The 17,799-nt window shown below is 48.0% G+C and overlaps 2 protein-coding genes across 2 annotated transcripts in view; one reads left to right on the top strand and one right to left on the bottom strand.

The window, feature by feature from the left end:
- The window catches only part of Atf7ip2 (activating transcription factor 7 interacting protein 2), a 30,162-nt gene extending 29,325 nt beyond the window's left edge, over positions 1–837 (top strand). Inside the window, exon 11 of the mRNA XM_013011213.1 lies at positions 455–837. Coding sequence (XP_012866667.1) covers positions 455–837 — 383 coding nt within the window. The remainder of the gene's footprint in view (positions 1–454) is intronic.
- Positions 838–8,191: 7,354 nt separating this feature from the next.
- Positions 8,192–16,005, bottom strand: Emp2 (epithelial membrane protein 2). The gene is made up of 4 exons (XM_013011375.1): positions 15,899–16,005; positions 14,531–14,621; positions 11,202–11,348; positions 8,192–10,176 (listed from the first exon to the last, which is right to left on the bottom strand). The coding sequence occupies exons 1-4, from the start codon at positions 15,974–15,976 to the stop codon at positions 9,986–9,988; spliced, it is 507 nt and encodes a 168-aa protein (XP_012866829.1). The 5' UTR covers positions 15,977–16,005; the 3' UTR covers positions 8,192–9,985.
- Between the last annotated feature and the right edge of the window lie 1,794 nt (positions 16,006–17,799).

Raw genomic sequence — 17,799 nt, 5'->3', positions numbered from 1 at the left:
TTTTTCTTTTTGCTTATGTGGTGCTGAGGAATTGAACCCAGGGCCTCATGCATGCAAGGCAAGCGCTCTACCACTGAGCCACCTTCCCAGCCCAAGAAATTTCATTTTAAAAGTAATAGCCACTGTTGATGAGGGTGAAGGGAAATGGCTGCTTAAGCCCTGACAGTTTACACAGGCATGAGACATGCACTTTAACCACATTCTGGATCAGTGACCATTTACACGATGAAAACCTTCACTTCTTTGATGGTGTCCTCATGCTGAAGCGTGAATTCAGCTTCATAGCCTCTTGAAATCACCTTTTTAAAATTTTCATAAAAAGGCTGAAAAATGGGAACTAGATTAGTAACCACTGTGATTGACTACTCAGGACCCGCCCAATGAGCCTGCTAAACCGCTTCACAAATATGCTTTTAGAATTTAGATGCCTTTGATCACCTGCCACCTCTCCCAGAAGCACCATTACCGCTCCCTGAGCTGGCAGACAAGAGCCGAGACACACTTCCTCCCCAGAAGGCTGAGCTGAAGGTGAAATGGGTGCTGAAACCCCTGGGCATTGCCCTGACTTGGAATATCAGCAAGATTAACCCCAAGTGTGCTCCCGTGGAGAGCTACCACCTCTTCCTGTGCCACGAAAACGCCAACAGTCAGCTGATTTGGAAGAAGATTGGAGAAATTAAAGCTTTGCCTCTCCCGATGGCCTGCACTTTATCTCAGTTTCTGGTTTCCAACAAATACTACTTTACTGTGCAGTCCAAAGATATTTTTGGGCGATATGGACCGTTTTGTGATATAAAATGTATTCCTGGGCTTTCTAAAACCCTTAAGAGTCTTTAGGCTATGTATTCCATGTTGTTTTCTTTTTTCATATTTGTTGTTTACAGTGTTGCTGTGATACTATTAGTTATTTTGCCGGGCCAGTTCAGACTGAACCCTTTTAAGGAAATAGTTTTCCTTCCCATATTGTGAGTTGTAGTTTCATGATCTTCTAATTTACATTCAGTACATCCTCCAGTGTATATGTTCTCAAGCATATGTGATTGTGAACCATGTTGCTATGTTCTAATTCCTTTGATGCCTATGGTGCTGCTACTTATGTGACCTGCTAAGGGTCAGGGTTTTTGTTATTATTATTGTTATTGTTGTTTGTATATTTATTTAAAAAATCGCTGGGCACCCGTCACTCATATCTATAATACTAGCTGCTTGAGAAGCTGAGGTCTGGAGATCACAATTGGAAACTAGCCTGGGTAGGAAAAGCCACAAGTGGAGCCATGGCTCTGAGTTCACGTCAATCGACACACCCTTTTCTACCCCAGAAAAGCTATGGAGTCAGCCCTTCACTGAGGCCAGATCGTGCCTGCAGTACATCTTCAGGAAGATTCATGCAAATGTCTTCCTATTCTGTTTCAGTTCTAAGAGGGCTGCAGATTTGGGCTCTTTCTCTTTATTTATTTATTTCTTTTTAAAAATTAATTTAATTTTATTGTAAAGGTGATGTACACAGGAGTTAGTTACATAAGTAAGGTTATGAGTACATTTCTTGTTGAATAGTATTATCCCCTCCCTCCTTTTCTCACACTTTCCACTCCTCCAACTCCCCCACCCCACCCCACCCCACCTTGTTTTTTGTTTTTGTTGGCCATGACAATCATTTTAAAAGGAATAGTCTGGAGGATTTGTCTATATGGTTATGTATAAAATTTGTTAAACATGGTGTGCTTTGCACACAAAAATATTGTCATAAAAACATTGTCTAGCCTGCTGTTTCAGTTGTGAAGTTATCATCCTTAGGATTTAAGGGTTTAATTTGCTGAATGTTACCCTTTGCAAATTTCCTGGTTGGCATTATCAGTGAACAAAATACACTGAAAGGGGCTTAGTGGATGAGTCTCACGCAAGGCCCTTCCCTAGGGAACACTGAAGGAAGTACACATGACCCAAGCCAGGGCGTGTGAACAGAAACTTGAGAAGTTGTAAAGGTCCAAGGGAAAGAAACTTTCTGGATAGTAAGTAGCTAGAATGTTGAGAAAACTAAATGAGAAGTTTGGAAGAGGACATTCTTTCCTAGAACAAAGAGAAGGATCTGAGACTTAGAAAGTGAACAAGAAATGATTTTTCATTGGTATTTTGTGAATGCCTCTATATCTTATCATAAATAAAGTTATTTTTGTCAGACTCCTGTGTCTCTATAAAACATGACTTAAAGAGCCAAGTGTGGAGATGCATGTGGATGAGGAGACACCCCCCCCCCAATTGAGATACTATTTCAGGCCCATCAAGGCATCCTCCAGCACAGAACAGGGCAGGTAAGACCCTAATAATGGGCCAAAGTTATGACATGCATCACCAGCATGAAACCCTGCCCCCAATTAGCACAAGTGTGCAAGGCTCAGGCAAAAGAGCTCCTAGGTCCCACATTATGATGACAGGCTGATGGGAAACAGACCCCTCTCAGTGGCTCACGCAACAGAAAGGTTTCTTGCCATTTAGAGGCGCAGGGACAAGATTCTCAAGTTTCAGTGGTACCTGAATCAAGTGGGCCACAGGACAAAGTCTTGCCACAGCACAGAGAACTAACATCACCCTATGAAATGCTGCCTTTATCTCTCCCTTAAGAAACTACCACACTGATAAGCCAACATTGAACTTAATGAGAAAAGCTCATGGCTCATGCTCTGGGAAACCTAGAAATTCAACCTTGGAAAATGTGTGTATGTGTTGGGGTTGAGACATACTCTTCTATTTCTGCCTGTTCCCTTCGGAGTTTTTGGCCTTATGAAGTCCACAGGACCAGTGTGAAGAGCTTTGAAGAGAAGCATCTCGAAGGCTGCTGTTGGCGCTGCTTGGCACCTGACTGCCCCCTCCCCCATCGATGGCTGAGCGTGGGGTCTTTTTGTACTCTGAGCTGTTCTCTGATTGATGACCCCTATGTAAGGGAGACATGGGACAACTGGTCAGAACAAACTTCTCCTATGGCTTTTCCTCTTGTAATTAGGTGACTTTTTTTTTGGTGCCAGTCCTGAGACTTGATCGCAGGGTCTGGGCACTGTCTCTGAGTTTTGTAATATAAGAGTCTCCGGACTGCACAGGCTGACTTGATCTCACCCTCCTGAGTAGTGACCAGTGCCTGGTGTGGAAGGTGACTTTTTTTTTTTTAAAGTCCTAAAGCTTGAACTCAGGGCTTGGGCATTGTCCCAGAGTTCTTTTTGCTCAAAGCTAGTGCTCTGCCGCTTTGAGCCACAGCATCACTTCCTGTTTTCTGGTGGTTAATTAGAGATGAGTCTCAGGGGCTTTCCTGCCCAGACTGGCTTTGAACTGCAGCCTTCAGATCTCAGCTTCCTAAGAAGCTAGGATTTCAGGTGTGAGCCATCAACACCTGATTGGTTGGTGATTTCCAATCAGATCTTTGCTGTGACCTCTCCTCCCCTGCTTCAGGGTCATGGGAAAGCCATTTCATATAGCAGGTTCTATAGCTATGTGGCCTTGGCCTTTTCTCATACCAGAAGCAGCGTTCAGTCATCCTTGACAGTTTGAGTTCTTACAGTGCCTCATGCAATCCACCCTGATGCTGACCCATTCCTCTGCCTCCCCTGGACAGCCAGACAAGCCAGGTCTCACACTCCACATTAACTGCAGTTGTGCTTTGTGACAGTGGAGCCTGAAACCCACCAACCAGAACTGCAGATAAGGGAGCGTTGGAGACCTCAGAAGCTTTGCTCCCACAGGTCTTTTACTTGCTGAGCACCTGCTCACCGTGGGTTTTCATCAGCCAATCACCATGTGGTGAGTAGTAATCACGTTTATGTTATTCTGTCTCCTCGATGACACACCGGAACCTCTCCTCCCCATAAGGGCTCTCTCAGAGACACGTGACAGTGATCAAGAGTCATCATTCTCATAATCTGTTTTTCTTTTTTTTTTTGTCCAAGACCAAGATTCCACACTCTTGATCTCATGCTTTCATTGGCTGGCGCTCTACCACTTGGGCCAAGCCTCTAGCACATATACTCATAATCTGACGTGTGGAATTGAAACCCCCTTTGTGCAACTACTTAATTTAAAATAATATTTTTTCTTGAAGCAGGAAATGGGACATGGATCAGATCAAAAGACATAGCTTGTCTTGGACCAAGTAGATTAAAAAGTCTCATAGAATCATTATTACTGCTTTTCTCTTGCCATTTTTTAACTTAGATTTAGAAATAATTTGGGAGCATATTTGGGCTATATTTGAACATTCCAAAAGTTTGAATAATCAGATTCCAATAAAGTTAGTTCCTTTTATAATCCACCCAGGATTATTGATAATGAATTTCTTATTTTGCCCCTATGTAAGGGAGGCCAGATTGGGGCCACAGCAAAGCTGAATCAACTATGTTCTTTCTGGGGAACTTGGGGGATCTGGGTTCAGAAGCTAAGATCATAACTTGTATCTCAAGTCGCAGCCAGGTAGATCCTTCTGACCCCTAGTTCTTGGCTGCCACCTGGTGGTAATACTGGACATCCCCCCCCCCCAACCATGCAGACTCCAGATTCACACAGACAGAAGACTCCCCTGAGGATGGCCCAGTTGCTGAAATAAGAACTGGAAATTTAAGTGACCATCAAAAAGTTAAACTATTTTACAAAGTGTGTGTCTCTGGCCAGCAAAAGGAAAGAAATGTTATGGTACCGCAAGAAGATTAATTTGAGACCTATCCCTGTGTATCTGCAGCCTGTGTTGAAAGGTGAATGGTGAATGAAAATGCCTGCCTCTGAGCGCTAGAACCACATTAACAAATCACAAGTGCCCTTATTTAAGAAAAGGGTCTCGGGGCTGGGAAGATGGCTCAGTGGTAGAGTGCTTGCCTTGCATGCATGAGAGCCTGGGTTCGATTCCCCAGCACCATATAAGAAAAAAAGCCAAAAGTGGCACTGTGGCTCAAGTGGTAGAGCGCTAGCCTTGAGCTGAAGAGCTGAGGGACAGCGCCCAGGCCCAGAGTTCAGGCCCCACAACCGGACCCCCCCCCCAAAAAAAAAAGAAAAAAAAAAGGTCTCCTTTGCAGATGTAAAAAGGACCTGAAACCCCTCTTGGATTTTCATTTGGGCCCTAAAGCAATGACACACTTTCAGAAAGACACATGAAAAAGAGACAGAAGAAAAGATGGCAGTGTGAAGGCACAGACCAAAAGCCAAGCAATACATGGCCATACCAGGAGCTGTATGGTTAGGGCCTGGTCTTTCACTTTTCTCAGACTTTTTTTTTTTTTTGCCAGTCCTGGGGCTTGAACTGAGGGCCAGGGCGCTGTCCCTGAGCCTCTCTGTGTTCAAGCCTAGCGCTCTACCACTTGAGCCACAGCACCACTCCTAGCTTTTCCTGAGTAGTTTTTTTTGGAGAGAAGAATCTCACAGATCCGGGCCCTGGTGTCTCACGCCTATAATCCTAGCTATTCAGGTGGCTGAGATCTGAGAATCACAGTTCTAAGCCATCCCAGGCAGAAAAGTCCCTATTCAAGACACATGACCGACAATAAAAAGTCTCACAGTCTTTTTTCAGGCTCGCTTCAAACTGACCCTCAGATCTCAGCCTCCTGAGTAGCTAGCATTACTTGCACGAGACACTGACACCATATCTTGCCACTTTGTGATATCCCAAATTGATCAAAAGGCCCAAGGCTGAGCTGACCATGCGAGGAGTTGAGTTCATCAGGTTGAAGTCAGTTCCCTTTGGGCTCAAATATATTGATCATTTATCTCCACCATTAGCCAGTTACATTCATCCATCTCGTGCTCATATACTGAGACTCTGGGGTAGCAAGCCCAGAGACTGATAAATTAATAGTTTAGACAGATTAAAAGTCTTATTTCAGACCAATAGACTGCACACATCTGATTTGGTAAATTTACATGCCGTGGTTATCGCTCTGACCAATGAGGCTAAGCCTGGGTAGCCCATGATGGGAAGCTATTCTCATCCACCTATTACATTGTCACAGTGGATTCTTCATTCATAGATTATCCTATGAATTAGGAAACATTTACTATGAGCAGATATTGATCCAAGCACTAAAGTGGAGAATTAGACTAGATAGTTCCTGGCCAATTTGGTGGAGTCCTGTGGTCCACCAGAGATGAGCAAGTAAAAAGTACACATGAGCCAGGCGTGGTGGTTCATATGTATGATCCTAGTATTTAAGAGGCTGAAACAGGGGATCTCACATTTGAGGTCAGCTTGAGCTACATAGTGGGTTTCAGGCCAGCCTAGGATAGTACACACACACACAGAGACACACACACTCTCTCTCTCTCTTATAAATTTGTATCTGGCCAAATCAAATAGCTTTTTTTCTAATGGACTTTAGAGGCAAACGTGTGTATCTGAGGTCACAGTCAAGGGAACATGACCCAACTGTTCAGAGGACTGGAACACTGTCTTTCAAGGAGATTCAGCCACTGCAGTTTCATCTCCAAACCTAAATAAACAATTTGGATAAACGGCCACAAGGTGGCAGAAGTGCCCCCTCTTCATTTCTGCCACTGAATTGTGTTCACAGTACTGTTTTGCCAGCATGGGAACATCTTTAGTGAGTATCTAGGTCTAAGGGTGATTTTTCCCGTAGACTTCTATTAATCTCAGCAGTTTGGGATTCTTACCTTGATTTACAATTTTTTTTTGTTTTCTACTAAGCAGACACTTTACCACTTGAGCCATGCCCTCAGTGGGATTCTGTGTTATACCAGCTGGCCCTCTGAGAGAAGCATAAGGAATTACCTAGAATGAGCTGTTGGTCATTGATGGCTGGCTATAAAAAAATAATAACTAGCCTCATTTTTTGTCTTGTCTTATTCTTGGTACTGAGGATCAAAGCCAGAGCTTCAATGCTTCTTAGGCAAGCACTTCATCACTGAGCCCAGCAGCCCCCGGCCCCTCTCTCATAGCGGGAATACAAAGTTTATTGCTCTGAGCCATTTGGTTTTACATTTTATCTTTCACATGTGGTTTCAGAGAATACAAAACAAAGAAAAAGGGCTATCCTAAAGATATATTTAACTAAACAGTACCTACCATAAAATCACCATTGTCCCCAAAGGTGATTTTTATTTTACCATGAACCCCTCTGCCTTTCTGTAGCAATTCCTTACCATGGTGGCCTTTTCTGATTTGAAAAAAAAAAATTGCGTCACTTGCTGCTTGGTCAGTAACCTGTACATTTAAGTCTCCATGGGGACAGATTTTGCTGACTCAGCTCCCCACGGTGGCTATGTTCTGAGTGTAAGATTTACACCGAGCACCCTAGGATATTAGCCTGTCTGCACACAGGTCACCAACATGTTGTGGGGTATGAGAATCCACATTCTACCATTTTCCTGTATTCAAGTCTGTGCACACGTTTATGAAAGCAACACACCAAGCATTCTCCAAAGACATTTCAACAGAAACCCAGAATCATTTTAATGCAAAACAAAACAAGTTAGTCTGACTCTGTCACACCCCTCCCCCATGAAAGAATTACAGTACTTTATTTTTTAAGTCATACAAGATATGCAAACTACAGTCCCTCAGATACAATAACAGATTTGGTCCTAACATTTGCTTCGCGGATGCCTTCGCTAACCTTGAAGGTGACCTTGGAGAGCAGATGATGACCATAAGCCAGGGCTGATTGTGTTTCCTTGGAGATCTGCCGGATGCTTCCTGTCTCACACTATTTTCTCTTTTCCAGGTTCCAAATGCTTGTCACAGCAGAGAAGAGGTTTCTCTCCTGTCTCAAAACTCTGTATGACAGACAGGTGGGCACTGATGCTGGACACACTGGCAGCCACCCAGGAAAACCCCACTGGGTCATCTGCATCATTCCCACGGGATCCAACACCTTTGCAGGTACTCCTATAACCCCAGACTTCCCACGGCTCTGGTTGGTTCGAAGGTGTTTCCTTTGCTTCTGTTGTGGCTATAAGAACATTACAGAAAAGCTCCCCCCTCTGCACCTCCCTCCTGAAGCCTTCATGGCATTCCACTCACTATGTGACTCAATACTTTGGTATGTGTGTTGTGCCAGTACCGGGGCTTGAACTCAGGGGCTGGGCGCTGTCCCTTAGCTTTTCCACTCAAGGCTGGTGCTCTACCACCTGAGCCACAGCTCTACTTCTGAAATTTCTGGTGGTTAACTGAAGAAAAAGAAAATCTCAGGTTTGTCTACCCGAGTGGCATAGAACCAGGATCCTCAGCTCTCAGCTTCCTGAGTAGCTGTGGTTACAGGTGTGAGCCATCAGCACCGGCTGAAATTCATTCTTGTTCATCATGTGACTGATGACAATCTTCCATCCAGGCAGGAGGTGGCCATCTGTCCTGTCTCTGGCTCCATGTCACTCTATACTAAGCTGAGGGCTTTCCTAAGGTACTGGGGTCAGGGGGAGGTGTCCTATTTTAGAACCTACAAACTCCAAGAGGGCAGGGAAGATGTCTGCATTTGTCTTCTACTTTGAGATCTTCCTACAGTACCCAGAACATGATAAGCATTTATTACTATTTGTTGAAAACCAATGAATGAATGAATGAACCTCCACTGGAACTACCATGAAGGCAGATCATTCCTTCACATGGCAGGCAATCACGTATAAAAGTGTTTAAGTAGAGACACACCAACCACCCTACGTCTCAGGAGGGGCTCATACACATTCTCCTATGTGACCCCAAGTCCATTAAAGCTCAAGGACTGTGGCTTGGTAGAGGGGGATCCCCTCTTTCACCACTGCAGTGACCCCGGGGGTGGGAAACAGACAGCCATTGCCCTGTGGACGCCGTCTGTCATTGCTGAGTGGAACTATATTTAGGATTCACTCAGTGCCCTGTGGGCAAGACTAAAGACACTCCCTCCCACTGCAGATCATCATTCTCGAGATTGTCTTGGGAGAGTATCCCCTATGCCTGCCACCGGGCAAGCATGCCATCGTTTAGGTTGGTTTGTGAATCAATGAATGAATACATGAATGGTAGAGGGGATGGAGAGAGGGAGGGATTCTGAGGCTCTAGAAGTAGAGGTTGATGGAGGCAACTGTGGGGCAGGAAGAGAAAGGCCACTCCAAGCCATCCAGTTTCCAGGCACAAGGCCTGACTGTGGGGTATAGGTGGCCCAGATGTCAACACCTAGGAAAGAGACGGTAGGAATCAGGAGCTGGCTGAGTGCAGCTGCGGCCTGCACTGGGGCCATCTTGACACAAGCCTGCTGAAGTGCATGGGATAGCCCCCTCCCCCGCCCACCCCGGGGCTCAGGGACTGTGTCCCCAATGTGAGTGTACAGAAGGATGGTCAGAGGAACTTGCTTAGAAATGCAGATTCTGGGAGTCTGGGAAATGGCCGAAGTGGGAGATTTTTGGAATCAATGCTCTGAGGAGCTACTTTTGAGAACTTTGCCTAAATCGGATCCCCAGCTTCAGGATCACAGTCCCCTAGAAGACAGCCAGCGAAGGTGAATGGTGACCCCCCACACACACCTATTGGGGCTCTTGGCTCACTGATAGACACATGCCAGGATTGGCTAAAAACCTGGGCCTCCCCTGCCCGCCTCCCCTGTTGACCAGAGATTTGGGAAGGGAAAGCTGAGGCAGAAGGGGCTTGGTGAGACTCCAGAGAACCAGAGACCAGGCTCAGTTCACAGCCCCACACAGCCAGCCGTAGCCCCGTGGGTAAGAAAGCCCCTGCTGAGCGATTTCCACAGTTTGCCTTAGAGTTCTGAATAACCAGCCTGCATCATCCATCTTCTGATCTCAAGAACGCAAAACTCCTCTCTCACTCGTTTCTTTGGTTTTTGTTGTTGGGGTTTTGTTTTTGGAGGGGTGAGGGTTTTTTTTGTGTTTTTGTTTTTTGCGTTTTTTTTTCTTTTTGGCTTTTAAAGGAAACGATATGTTTGCTAGAAAAACCACACACACGAAAAATGATTATGTACAAAATGGTTAAGTGGATGTGAATGCCTACTGCAGGAGTCGGGCGGAGCCTACATCTCTATTTGCGCTTCCTCAGGACCAGATACATGAGGCCACTGATGAAGGTGAAGGCAAAGGCCACCCACGCCAGGATGAAAGAGTAGCCGTAGCGGCCTTCCTCCATCATGTAGCTAGAGTATTCCGCGTTGTTGTTGTGAAAGTCCTGGCGCCGGTCTGTATAAATGGAAGCCCCAATCATGACACACAGACCTGTTGGGAAACAAACCCAGGGTTCAGGTAAGTCATGGGGGATCACACTAAACCCCACACAGCCCAAGACCTATGGCTGCAGCTGAAGACAACTCTTCCTGCTGGAATAGGACAGCTGCCGTGGACAAAATGGATGCAGCTGTGTTTCAATAAAACTTTATTTACAAAATACACGTGGCTGGCTACCTTTGGCCTGTGAGTTGTCATTTTCCAACTCTCTTTCATTAGTGCAGCGTACAGGTCCAGTTGTGTGGCCAGTTCAGGCTGCAGAAATATCGCTCAGTGAAAAATAGTATTTCCAGAAAAGAGATAAGGGAGGAGATTGAGGGTTTTTTTTTTTGTATGCTTATTTATGTTTTTTGTTATCGTTTCCCCAACTTACTGCTTTAGATACTGTCAGGTTTAGGCTGGAATGTATGGAGCTGCTGCAACCCTTTCAGATCCATGGGGCAGGGGTGGAGGATGCCACCACTGCTACTCAGAAGGTGCCAGAACAATGGGAGGAGTAGAAACTGCCTGAATGTCCCACCTGCAGGCTACTGACTGTGAGCAAGCGGACACTGTCTTCACGGTTAAAGTCATCAATAGTTGGATTTTGTCTGCTATGAAGCGCAGTTGTACTCACGAAGCACTGCCAATGCCAACACTCACAGATAGCAGTCAGGGCATGGGGTGGAGGGCTGCCTTTTCCAGGGGGACAGAAGCTAGGACCTGGCAGCATGGGCTAGGCCCAACATGGGCCTCTCTGTGGATGGCTTTCAGGTCTGCAGCTCATTTCCACAGCCTACATGGCTCCAGCCCATATGTACACACACGCTTCCCCAGCCTGGCCTGGCCCAGCCTCCCCGGCTCCCCCATCCCAAGCGCCCAGCGCTCTGGTGTCCCGCTGGAACCCTTCATGTCTCCATCCACTGCCCTGATCTCCCATGGAAACCCAGATTCCCCAATCTACCAAGTGCACGCAGCCCTGGCCGCAGGCGGCTTCTCTGTGTGCCAGCGCCAGCAGCCTCCGGAGCCCCACTTACACGACATGAGTTGGATGATGGAGGTTAAAACGAATCTCTCTCCCTGCTTGAGACGGAAGAGCTGGAGCAGGAAGATGAAGAAGGCGATGCAGCACAGGATGGTGGAGAGGATCATGGAGGCCTGCACGGCCTGCAGTGTGGCGTAATCTGCGGGCGGAGGAGACGCAGACGCACGGCTGAGGATGGCCGCCTGTGCCAGCAAGGCCCGCCAGAGGCCCAGGCGGGAGAGGGGGCGCGAAGGAGCTGGGGGAGCCAAGGAATCTTCCAGATCCCCTCTCTAGAGGCACATGGGAGCCGGTAGTCCTCAACCCCTTGGCAAATGGAGTAAGGATCCTTAACTTGACCAGAAGATGGGTGGAGAAAGGACCCCCTGCTCTGTTCTCTTCCTGCTTCAGACCATGAGGACATCCTGGCTCAGAGACGGGGCGGGGCTTAAAAACACATTGTGCCAGGGCTGAGGCTTGAACTTGGGGCCTGGGCACTGCGCATAGCTTTTTCACTCACGGATGGCACTCTACCATGTGAACCACGGCTCCACCCCCAGCTATTTGGTTGGTTACTGGAGATGAGTCTCAAGGACTCCTGAGTAGCTAAAATTACAGGTGTGAGCCATTGGTGTCCAACTGGGCTTGCCTTTTTTTTCTAATGATTTTTTTGAATTAGCTTCCATTCATTGTACAAGGGGGGGAGTTTTATTGTGACATTTCCATACATGCATGCAAGGTACCTCAACCTTTGTTGTTGTTGTTGTTGTCATCGTCATGGTACTTGAACTCAGGGCCTGGGTATTGTCCCCTGAGCTTTTGTGCTTAAAGCTAGTGCTCTGCCACTTTAAGCCACAACTCCACTTCCAGTTTTCTGGTGAGTAGTTGGAGATAAGAATCTCATGGACTTTCCTGCCTGAGCTGACTTCGAATTGGGATCCCCAGATCTCAGTCTTCTGAGTAGGCAGGATGACAGGCATGAGCCTCACGTATCCGGCTTGAGCTTTTTGTTGTGTTGCAGACCTGAGGTTTGAACTCCAAGCTTCATGCTTGCTAGGCAAGTGTTCTACCACTGAGCCACACCCATAGTCCTGGTAGAGTATTTTGTAAATCTTCCCTACTTCTATTTGGAAGTGACACCGGTTTGTTTGCTTATGGAAGGGAAGGGAAGCGGCCTTTGCAAGCCTCGGCATTGGCAGTGTTTTCAGGAAAGGGCCAGACAGGAAATATCTCAGGCTCCCACTCCGTCCAGTTTCTCGTCACCTATTCTTTGCTTTTTGGTTTGTTTTGGTTCGTTTTCTTTAACAACTCTTTAAAAATGTCAGAACCACTCTTAGTTCATGGTCCAGCCTCAGCGTGAACTCAGTTTAGTTCCTAATTTTAATGAAAAACAACAAATATAACCAGGCATGGTGCCTCCAGCCTGTAATCCTAGGTACTTGGCAAGTGGAGATGGAAGAATTCGTTTGAGGCCATCTTGAGTATGAAAGTTTGCAAGCCTCCGTCTTGCTGGTGGCTCACACCTGTAATCCTGACTACTTACGAGACTGAGATATAAGGATCGCAATTCAAAGCCAACCCAGGCAGGAAAGTCCATGAGACTCTCATCTCCAATTAACTACCAAAAAAAACCCTTGAAGTGGAACTGTGGCTCAAGTGGTAGAGCATTGGCCTTGACTGAAAAAAACTCAAGAACTCTGCCGAAGCCCTCAATTGAAGCCCCAGAACCTGAACAAAAACAAACAAAGTTTCCAAAACTCCACCCCAACTAAAGGTTATTCTAGCTTAGGGAAAGCACAAGGGCTCAGTGCACGCCTGCCATCCCCAGTCACACCAGTGAGGACAAATAGGAAGATCACACACCAGGGCATAAAGGGAGACCCTACCTTCAAAGCAACCAATGCAGATAGGGGCTTAACTAGTAGAGCACCTGTCTGGTAAGGGCAAGGCCCTGCGTTCAACCCTTTGGTACTTATTAAAAACAAATGCATAACCCCCAGGGAGGATGGGGCTATTCCCAGGACCAGGGCTTAGCATGACATAAACAGAGCAAAAGGGCTGGTAGTGTGGCTCATGTAGCAAGCATGTGTGCCAGTACTGGGGCTTGAACTCAGGGTCACTGCCCCTTTAGCTTTTCTACTCAAGGGCAAGCACAAGGCCCTGGTTCAAACTCCTCTACTGCCCCCACCACCACCACCAAAAAAATAGGCCAAAACCAGCCAGAGAAGAGGAGGCAGCACTGATTGTATTACAGATCCAGGGCATTCCTCAGTGGGTCCCATTTCAATGGAATCCTGGCTCCATCCTTCACTTCTGGTTTAAGGTCCTGTGAGATGGTGTGTATACAGGACTCACCCCCACGTCACAGATCAGTCAGTGAGACTTGCTGCTTCTGTATCAATGCTGGTGAGGACATGAGGAGAGAGCCTGGGACCCAGAGAGTGTGGGCCCTGGCCTCCCCAAATACATTGTCAAATTTGTCAAACAGAAACACATAGGAGCTGGGTGCTGGTGGCTCACACCTAAAACCCTAGCTACTCAGGAGGCTGAGATCTGAGGATCACAGTTCAAAGCCAGCTTGAGCAGGAAACGTCCATGAAACTCTTATCTCCAATAAACCACCAGAAAACTGGAAGTGGTGCTGTGGCTCAAATGGTAGAGTCCCGGCCATCGGGGGACTGAGAGATCTGATGTCCTGGAACCTTAGTGTCCTCAGCTGAGACCAGAGGTGGTAAAATCCTCATTAAGTGAACCAAAAATAAACAAAGGGCTTTGTGATGCAGAAAACCCTGTTTGTTTTTTGTTTTCTTGGGTAGTGGGCATTGAACTCAGGGCCTCATGCCTGCTCTACCACCACGCCATATCCAAGCCCTGAAAAAAAAACAACAACCTTAAAACCTTGGCAAAAGCCAGGTATAGTAGTGCACGCTTAGAATCTCAGGTGGGAAACTTCTGGGAGATGCGCTCTGGGGTCCCAGAGGGACCTGGTATTCCAGGGCCACCGTGAATCTGTTCTCAGGGTTGTATCCCGCGTTATGTTCAATAGAGGTTGCAGGACATCAGATCTCTCAGTCCCCGGATGGCTAGACAGAAAGCAGCATGGAGGCGGGGCCTGGACAGTGAGAAGCAAGCCCTGGGCAGGGGCAGAGGCTGGAGGAATGGGGGTGGAGACACTGTTCTCCCTTAGCCCGCCTGGCGCATGGGGATTGCAGCTCACACCGCCCCTGCATGAGGCCCTGGGCGCAGCCAGCGGGCGTGAATGCAGAGCGCAAGCGGGGCGCGGACACCAGGCCATGGAACACGCCCCTTCCACACACGCTTTATGGCTCCTCTCCCCCCACTCACCTGAAAACGACTCATTGATCTCTGTACAATTCGAGTTGTTTCTGCACACTCTCCAGACGTCTACAGAAAAGTTGTCTCCTACCCACCAGGCCTGGATACAGAAATGGAAACAGAGGAAGGCTGTCAGTGAATGACACCCACATGGCCTCCTCACAGGTGTGCTGCATGGTGGGAAGATCGTCTCCAGCTGCAGCCTGCAGGGCCCTGAGGATCTTGGTCAAGTGCTCACTCGGTGTGGCCTGAGGTGGGGCTTTGGGGCCTACCTACCAGGATTAAGGGGACACCAGGCTGCGTACCTACAGAAGGATCCAAAGTGTCTGGTGTCCTCATGACCCATGGGGTGAGATGAGGTAGCATGATACACAGTGGTCAGGGCCAGGAATAGTAGTACACACCTGTAATCCCAGCCACTTGGGAAATGGAGATAGGTGGATCCTAGTTTAGGCACTTACTGTGTGTATGCTCACAGGCACACTCACATGCACAATGCCAGTATTAGGACTTGAACTCAGGGCTTGGGCACTGTCCCTTACTTTAGCTTTTCTACTCAAGGCTGTGCTCCACCACTTGAGCCATAGCTCCATTACTTGCTCTTTTGTGGGTTAGCTGGTGATAAGAGTTTCACAGACTTTCCTCTTTAACATCTCTTTAGTGTGAAGTGATAAGGATTGAAACCAGCCTTAGGATCAGCGAAGTACACCAAGAGGTGGTTAACACACTTCATTCCCTATTGCTGGGTGAACACCAAATGCAAGAGTCTGCAAAGAGTAAATCTGCAAAAATCTCAAGCATGAGCTCAGCCAGGGAGGGCATGGGCAGGGGAAGGAAGCCACCTGGGCTCCTGGCTGGGTAGGAGGCATCTGGGGCAGGGAGCAGAGGTGGCCGGTGGAGGGTGGGGGAGAGGGACCCCCACAGCGTCGGCGGCGGGGGGGGGGGAGGGGAGGCGGGGATCTAAAGCCATGTCCCTCAATACAGGAATATTTGCTCGTAGGACAGCCGACAATGTCTGAAGACAATGCTGGTTGCAAGAGCATGGGTAGACGTACTACTGACACCTAGTGGGCAGAAGAACAACCACCACCCAAAGATGTGAATGGGCAGGAAGGCCCTGCCACCAAGAACTACCCAGCCCCAAATGAGACAGCTGGGGTGAGAATTCACACCATCCTCAAAGGGTTTCCTGGCACAGGTGTCCTATACAGCGCCAGAAAGGAACCCAAGGGGAGCAGACAAAGGCCCCTGTCCTCTTTAACACCTGCCATCCCAACCTGAACCTGGAATGTTCCAGGACAAGTTCCTTCCACACAGAGGCCAAGAGGACTCCCCTGTCTGCGCGCTCCCAGGTGGTCTGCAGGAAGAGGAACTTACGTTGTCAATGGTGGCAACAAACAGCAGGGCTGCGGAGGTGATGTGGAAGATGATGATGAAGGCGAGGAGCACCAACATGGTCCCGGGGTGGGGTGGGCCTGGGGGCACGAGCGGGGTGCGCTGCAGAGGGGACAAGGACACAAAGTCAGACATGCTGCCAAGAGCAAAATTCAAACAAGACACGGCTCCATTCGCTCACAGTCTCTATTCACATTTCTCCCAGCTTATCCCCACAACATGCTACGTAACTTGCTTTATTCCCGGCTCAGGAGCTGAGCCATCCAACTGCCTTCTGTGGAGTCTTTTGAGTGTCCTTTAATGTGGAGGGGTCCCTCAATCTGCCTTTTTTGGGCACTTGAACTCATGGCCTGAGCACCGTCCTTGAGCTTCTTTGTGCTCAAGACTAGCACTCCACCAACTTGAGCCACAGCACCCTTTTTCTGAGTAGTTTATTGGATATAAAAGTCTCACAGACTTTCCTGGCTTCCAACTGCCATCCTCAGATCTCAGCCTCCTGAGTAGCTAGGGTGACAGGCGTGAGCCACCCCCCTTTGACTCTGCTTCATTTTTTCCCCGACAATGCATTTATTGAAGTGTCTGGACCACTGGTGCTGTAAAATGTCTGACCACCTTGCACAAAGCCTCCACCCCTTCTCCTCTCTGGCCTCCCTTCCCTTTTCCTCCACGGTTCCCTGGTGGAATGGATGGCGTCTGGCTTGCCAAGGAGCTGCTCCTAGAGCCCAGGGACGCATCCCAGGAGCCGTGTGGCTGAGGAATTCGGTAGGGAAGGTTTCCTGAGGCGATTCCATGCATCACCCCTGACAGCCACCCAGTGATTCTTCCCGGTCCAGAGATTCTTCCAATTCCTTCCCCAGCACAAGCTCCCCTTTGTGCCGGCCTGCGTCACTCTCCGTTGGGATTGCGCCTCCAAACGCTTGCCTCGCTGCCCCCTTGAAAGGCGGCAAACAAACCACAGTGAAATGCCACCGTGCCTCAGTGCCCGCTGGAATGCCAAAGGGCCAAGTTCATCAGGCCCCCGATGGCAGGAAGACCGGGCTTCGCATCACAGGACACCGGTGCCCTGGACACAAAACCAAACCTCTTTCAGAAGCATCGAGCATCACAGGCAGAGATTACAAGGCATTAAATAACATTGGCTCACCCAGTGAGCGCAGCCCCTCTCAAGCCTTCTGAGGAACTAAATAAGCCACCAGTCGCTAACACCAGCTTTGCTCTACACGTGTATACAAAAAGAAGAGGAAGAGCTCAGTTAAGAAGAGGTAGCGCTCGGTTAAGCCCTAGATTGCACATAGAGTTGTTTTCTCTTGAAACTGTCACCAGAAGCAGGTGAAGGTTTGTGAAGCTTCCCTCTAAATGTAGGAACTCTTAAGGTTGGTCCTTGGCTTCGATCGCAGGATGAGAATTTCTGCACAAGTCACTGTGATAAAATAGCTTGACGGAGCTTGAGTAAGTAAGCAGGCAAACTGGCAAGCAGAAGGGAGAGGGGGCACTCTAACAGTGTGTGGGTGATCTCTTGGGGTGAGATAGAGACACCCAGATCCTTGGCTGGTAGGGGAATTTAGAGGGTAAAGGCAGGGGGTCCGACTTCAAAGTTATGCAAGGATAGATGTATTATCTTTGCTCCCCCCCCCACCGCAGAGCTGCTCTTCCACTGAGCTAAGCCCCCAACCCCTAATCTTTGCTCTAATCACTCCTAGTGTTACTTTCTAAGGTTCTGGATGTTTGGGGGCATTCTTTCCAGGTAAGAATGCATCCTGCTATAAAACAGATCTTTATCCTTGAGATAAGGACAGTACCCTGTTATCTGCATTTTGGGTAAGTGTTTGCTTAAGTTTGGGGGTAGCATTTCTGTCTCAGGAAGGCATACATCCTGCCAGATA

The sequence above is a fragment of the Dipodomys ordii genome, unplaced genomic scaffold, assembly GCF_000151885.1.
Source record: "Dipodomys ordii isolate 6190 unplaced genomic scaffold, Dord_2.0 Scaffold14, whole genome shotgun sequence".
NCBI lineage: Eukaryota > Metazoa > Chordata > Mammalia > Rodentia > Heteromyidae > Dipodomys > Dipodomys ordii.
This window is presented reverse-complemented; position numbering and strand designations above follow the sequence as displayed.

What these genes read in the sequence shown, in the direction of transcription:
- Emp2 (XM_013011375.1), bottom strand. Translation starts at nt 15,976, where the DNA reads ATGTTGGTGCTCCTCGCCTTCATCATCATCTTCCACATCACCTCCGCA. An exon ending in TTGTTGCCACCATTGACAAC is followed by an intron (nt 14,622 to 15,898) that starts GTAAGTTCCTCT and finishes TTCTGTATCCAG; the next exon opens with GCCTGGTGGGTAGGAGACAA. An exon ending in GATCAATGAGTCGTTTTCAG is followed by an intron (nt 11,349 to 14,530) that starts GTGAGTGGGGGG and finishes CTCCGCCCGCAG; the next exon opens with ATTACGCCACACTGCAGGCC.